The sequence below is a fragment of the Arachis duranensis genome, unplaced genomic scaffold (assembly GCF_000817695.3).
Source record: "Arachis duranensis cultivar V14167 unplaced genomic scaffold, aradu.V14167.gnm2.J7QH unplaced_Scaffold_71107, whole genome shotgun sequence".
NCBI classification, from domain to species: domain Eukaryota; kingdom Viridiplantae; phylum Streptophyta; class Magnoliopsida; order Fabales; family Fabaceae; genus Arachis; species Arachis duranensis.
The window spans coordinates 2,096-8,378 of NW_026265052.1; the positions used below are offsets into that span (position 1 = coordinate 2,096).

At 45.6% G+C, this 6,283-nt stretch overlaps 1 protein-coding gene across 1 annotated transcript; it reads right to left on the bottom strand.

The window, feature by feature from the left end:
• Nucleotides 1-1,461: 1,461 nt before the first annotated feature.
• On the bottom strand, nucleotides 1,462-6,283 carry LOC107472384 (uncharacterized). The gene has a single exon (XM_016091906.3). It carries the CDS (start codon nucleotides 3,502-3,504, stop codon nucleotides 1,630-1,632), a length of 1,875 nt encoding a protein of 624 aa, XP_015947392.1. The 5' UTR covers nucleotides 3,505-6,283; the 3' UTR covers nucleotides 1,462-1,629.

Here is a 6,283-nt window from a genome sequence, read left to right on the forward strand (position 1 = left end):
TTAGGACTTTAAGATATGTCCTGAAAAAATCATATTTTTTCCCTTTTCTAAGAATCGTCATGATCTAAGACCCCCTTGACTGACTTAACATGCATTCTAGCAGCTTCTGAAATGAAAACCCGATCCATGGAACCATCTTTTCTTTTCAAAGAAAGAGCTTGTTGAACCCGTCCTCAGACAGACCACTGGCACCCAATCTCTTTACTAGATTGGACCACGGGTCGTCACTCCTACATCCAAGATGTGGCACATCCCCCCGCGAGAAGGAGGGGAGGTGGTTATTAGGATAACCCAATTTTGGTTCTGGATCAAGGTTTTCCAATGGGTGCTGCCCTTGTCATACTGATCTGGAAAGAGACGTCATCACCGACGAGAAAGTTGCGACCGAGTACCGCCAGGCGCTTAGTGATCTAGGAGTGGATATTTCACTACCCAAATCCCTGATCTCTAAGACTGGTGGTGCTGAGTTTGCGAAGCGCTTCCGATGTCATCATACGAGAAAGGATTTATCTCCAATCTCCATGAGAAACATGACTAACACCCACCATCCACATGGGCTCTACGCCGTTCTGAACCTTTATAAGGTAAAACGGTTTAGTACCTTCTGTCGATTGGCGGGTGCTGGTTACTGGACGCTTTCGCGCTTAAATAAAACTCTGTCGCCTAAGTACCAGCGACTTAAAGCGATATGGGATAAACGCAACTTACCTTTTGAACTATGGCTTGGGCGGCTTAGACCACTCAATCCTTATCTACGTGGGCATCTTATTGATTACCTACGTAAGGCTTTTAAGCCTACAGATCTCAAGCTGTGCCCTCCCGAGTTATATAATGATGATTGTCGAGAGTTGCTCGCTGAGATTACTGTGGTTAAGGGTTGGGTACGTCAGTGGCTCAAGTACGTTCAATGGTACCATACGATCGCACTTGACCCTGAAGTTTCAGTCGAAGCCTTCTTTAAAGCGCCCGTCGTAACTAGTAGTTGGAAAGCTACTAGGGAGGATCCACAGTTAGTTAGATTTGGTTTAATGTGGAAACTCTACGATGAGGTTGCTAAGAGGTCCCTGAACTACAGCCCACCTGCCTTAGTTCGGGTAGGGGGCCTATCCTCCTGTGAGGTGTCTCTGGTACTGAGTACCTTTTGTATGCTTCTGGGCTTAACCGGCCTAGAGCAGGGAGAGGAAGCATTCACATTAATTGTGATTGTAGACTTTCCCGAGCCATCGGTCATAAGACTTTGGGCATCCAGGATTGTCAAGAGGAAGTATGATATTCTCGTTGAATTAAGACGGAAGGTCGATACTGCGCAAAAAAAATCAAAGAGGAATCGAACCTCTTCCTGTTTTTTTTTGTAAAAAAACTTGAATCCATTTGATTTCCCTCCCCCCTTCCCCCGTTATTTTAGCTGCAACGGCCTAAATTGAGTACAATGCTTCCTTCTTTTCTTCGATTGAATGAAGTCCCCCTGCAGTGGAATCATGAATTTGACTCGAACCAATATCTCTGACTTTCCCTTTAGTCGATCATGATGGGAAGACCCCGCTGCCCAGGATCTCGGGACCCCTCCCCCCTTTCTAATGAGGGGAAATTTCGCGTTTTCTACTGACTCTATAATATATATTTTTTATTTTAGCCCCTCCTGAAAAGCATCCTTTCTTGCAAATTCCTGATGGTTTCCCAGTCCCGTTGGCGAAGTTTGTCGCGTATAATGAGGAGATTCTCCAAAGAATCTTCCCCAGTTTTTGTCCGCGGGTTGCCGAGGGCCCACGCCCCCCGGTTCAACCAATCACCAGTTGGATCATGAGCAGACATTTCCATGGCGATATCTGCTTTGACCTCAAACAGGTCTTCGGCATCAAGATGAGCAATACGGAGTTCTTCTGCGGAGGCAAAGGGATTTTCCTCCAAAAGCCGCGTCCGGATCGACAGAACCGAGTCCCCCCCAATGACCTCCGCCTCGTTATACGGAAAGTGGGCCACATGAGATGGACCGGCTTCCGCTTCCCCGGAAGCTACAGGATTAGCGGGAGGCACTGCTTGTTCTGCTGGGATAGGCGTTACTGATGTGCTACTCCCGGGGGAGTTCGCAGCATGCTCAAAATGCGTCCACACGCCCGAGGGCGAAGAGACGCCCGACGGTTCCTGCGAGGTGCTCCCCAGTAACGACGTCCAGCCGGTACTGGACGACCCATTTACGGAGGGGGAGGACGCACACAAAGCACTCAATGGCGAGAGGGCCCCGCCCATGGAGTATAACAGAGCTAATGATGGTATAGCAATGAACATCGGGATGATACTAGGAAATTTGGATACCCGAGAACCATAATCTTTACTAGGAACAGCTTCTACGACGATAGGCGTAAAGGCATGATTAGTTCCACAAATCTCACTGCACTGACCATAGTAAACCCCTTCTCGTTGTACCGAAATAGAGATCTGATTTAAACGACCAGGTACAGCATCACATTTGACACCTAAGGAAGGTACAGCCCAACTATGAGGTACATCAGCAGGTGTTACAATAATACGTAGATGAGTTTTGGCTGGTACAACCACTCTATTGTCCGCTTCTAATAAACTTGATTGACCCAATTCTAGATCATCTTCTGGAATCGTATAACTGTCAAAAGTGAGTGACTGTTCATCGGAACTGTTATAGTCTGAATACTCATAAGTCCGATACCATTGATGTCCAATAGCTTTGATAGTAATGGCTGGATCTACTACTACCTCGTCCATTGAGTATAACAGAGCAAATGATGGTATAGCAATGAACATCGGGATGATACTAGGAAATATGGTCCGAAGAATCTCGATAGTAGTTCCATGAACAATCCTTTGCGGGATTGGGTTTTTTTGATAGTGGAAATGCCATAAAGCGCGAACCAAGATCCGTGATACGAAAACCAAAATCAGAATGAGGAAGAAAAAGATATCGTGATGTAAATCGATTATTCCTTGCATCATAGGACTTGCTGCGTCTTGAAATCCTAATTGCCATGGCTCCGCTGCATCACAAAAAGCTGCTTTATTGGGTAATATACCCGATAGATCCAGGGCATCCTTATAGGCTTCACCTTCTATTCCGTTTTTGTTCAAATCATCTAACAGGTGCTCCAGAAAAGGGATATTGTTGCTTTCGCCATGTAAAGCTTCGGCCGCACTCAGAACGTCTTGGTCACTCTTGTTAGTCATCAACTCTCCCAATTTATCGTGTATATCAGATTGAAGCTCTACTATACGTTCACTGTCCGGGTTAAGACCCGGATGATCCTCATCAATACCATGAGTCTCGTAATTATAATTAGAAGGAGCCGGCTGCTCCACCTCAACATCACTTGCTATGGAAGGTAATGAGGGGACAGATGGAACCGAGTCGGCTGGTAAGGGTGGCAGGTCAGAAGGGACCGATGGAAAATCATTCCACATAGAAGCTGTATCACTCGAAGTTGAGTTAAGACTCTTCTCATCAAATAAAGAGATGCGTCGAACGTTGTTAAACATAGTGATTGATCCAAAATAATTCCCTCCAGACAGACTGAACTCTGAACTCCGTCAAGCCTGTAGGAGTAGTGAAGAACTCTTGTGAAATGTGCTTGGTTGTTGACCAAAGAAAAGCATGGGAGTAGAAAGGCGGTCGAGTTAAGTAAAGACTCAAAACAATGAAATCCTGGAACACTATCTATATCTCTTTTTCCTCAAAGACAGAGCATTTTCGATCTTAGGCGAACGAGGGTTACCGGCTCTACGACCTCGCAAGGCGCTACTGTAGTGCTCTTTGGGCCTGCCGCTTTCTCAATCGAAAATGAAAACTGTCAAGATTAGCCTACTGAAGGATTCTTTCTATCACCTTACGTAATTTCTGGATGGATTTTCTGCCATCACCTACGCAATTTCAAAGTTGCATTTTGAATGAGAAAAGACACAGAATAAAGGCAATAAAGGCTGCAGATGGAGGGAGGGAAGGATTCATAGATGGCATCGAATCAGCCAGAGCCAGCTGTTAGCCTTACTGCATTCGCTGAAATAAGACTTTCATTGATACTTGAACATCAGACTGACCTAAAGAGAGAACTCGTACCATGATTAGCAGACGCTTCTCAACTCTATCGATTTCAAGCAGACGAGTTGAACATTTCCTTACCTTGCAAAGCAATAGCGCTAGCCAGGTCAAAAGCCCATTTTCCAGGATTCTGTGGGCAGTTTCCGCTTCCCTTATATATTCTTAGCCAACGCTTATCTCATCCCTACGCATCTCACATTCCTCAGAACTCTTTTCTTAGGATTCACAGGTCTTGCTTGATTTCCCTTCTCCCGTATTATTGGTGCGGCGGGTAATAATAATAACCATGTCCCTTCTTCCCCTCGTAAGGGGCCCCCTCCTCCTCTCACTCGCTGACCGAACAAAGAGTTCGTTGTCGGGCGATCCCGTTGATGAGGTTGCTTGCGTCGGTGAATTGACTTCGAGGAAAGCAATAGTTGCCGTGTACGAATTGGGTGAAACAGCTTTTCATGTAAATGAGAAGGGCTATGTTTCGGTTTCTCCGGGGTGAAACGACTGTGAAAGAGGGGCTTTAGCCTATCTATATAGTATACTGTAGTGGAGGCCCCGGTAAAGGCCAAACCAAACAATCTCCACGGGCGCTAATAGCTAAAGAAGGAGCCCTTGCCCCGGTATTGAGAAGGAAAGCAACCGAGTCGATGGCGAGAACCCCGAACTATGGCTTTGTACACCCTTGCCTTTTTTCCAGGTAAGCTTTATTATTCCCTTACCTACACACTACTAGGGTCACTTCCCCGAACCACGGAATTTTTTCCCCTTGCCTTAATCGCTTTCCCGCCGTTCTTGCTTATGTGTTCCCGTACCTTTCATGATAATGAAGGTTTTTCCCCGTACTGGTTCGAAAAAAAGTCGACTGGATAGAGTCGAAGACGGGACTAAGCTCCATGGCGATGGGAAGAAAGATTGAATTGCCAGTTCGAAGCCCACTGCTTTAGGTAAAGTAGTTACGTGCTTTGCAGCTATTGAATTGGCCTTGTTTTCATTCATCTCGCCTAGTGCGAAAACAATGAAAGCGCATTTTACCCGGATTCAAATCAATCAAAATCAGTCGAACATAGCTGCATTCGTTCGATCTTTTCAAAGAACAAGGTCTCAAACAACAGAATGCAAATGCAAAATAACAGGAGCGGCACATCTTCGATTCTTCCATCGTTCGTTAGCTACATTTATTCAACTACTCAATTCAATGGTACAAACAACAGGAGATCCGTTCTCTTATTTCCGCCTCATTTGAATATCATACTTCAAAAAATGTTCTAGACTAAACAAATGTTCATGACATGTTCTAGTTAATGAAATGTTTTCATGTTACAGAAGATCCAAAATTCTTCATTGATCCCAGCGACCTCGATTCTATACTTCATGTATATCTAGAACGAGTAGAATTGAATCACACCGCTCTAGTGCTTCTATCGAAGAGGCCCACGCTTCTTGTCTGTAAGTACAAGAGTCTTCTTCCTCCCGATAGCGGGGCTTCAAAGCGTGACGCTCGTGCTTCTTTCTAGGAAGCTAGCTAGCGGACTCATTCAAGACCCCCATCTATTGGGGCACAGTCACCCAAACTGACCAGAACTCAGACTTGGATTTATGGACAGCAGACAGCCATTGATCAGCAGGTGGAATGGGGACCTTAACCATCCTAGGTTTCTCTGGAAAGTTAGGCATCTTCCCAAACATTGCCAGCGGATTTGGTGTAGGTCTTCCGCTCTTGAAGTTCCGAAGCTGCAAAAAAGTTCTCCTATGCTGCCCCCCAAGTGACAGAACTGGCTGCTTGGGGACCAACCTCTGAGCAGCATCCTTTATGGCAGAACCCAACTGGATGGCTCCAGAATCAAATAATTCTGCATGGAGGAGATTCGAACAGCTCTCACACATCCTATGCCTGAAGGTTTTCAACCAGTCTAGTCATTCCAGGAGGACTCTGCAATACCTGCTTGTATGTCATCCCAGTCTCACTTGCCCTCGAGGACTCAGAACCACTTTTCATCATCCCTTCAGTAGCATTCCATTGGTCAACTGACATAGCTTGCGTCCCTTTTCTTTCAGGAATGAAAAAATCCTAAAGTCCCATGGCAGAAGTCTGCTCTCGAGTAAGAGAAAGAGTGCCACGAAAACCCAACTATCTCATTCCTACCTTTTTCGAAGGTTTAGATCCATATCTTACATCAAGCTAGGCTATCAAAGTAGTCCCTCTTCTTCTTGGCTTTCTATCATGCCCTA

Bases quoted from the DNA above. Each gene is read 5' to 3' on its own strand.
- LOC107472384 (XM_016091906.3), bottom strand. From the start codon at position 3,504: ATGTTTAACAACGTTCGACGCATCTCTTTATTTGATGAGAAGAGTCTT.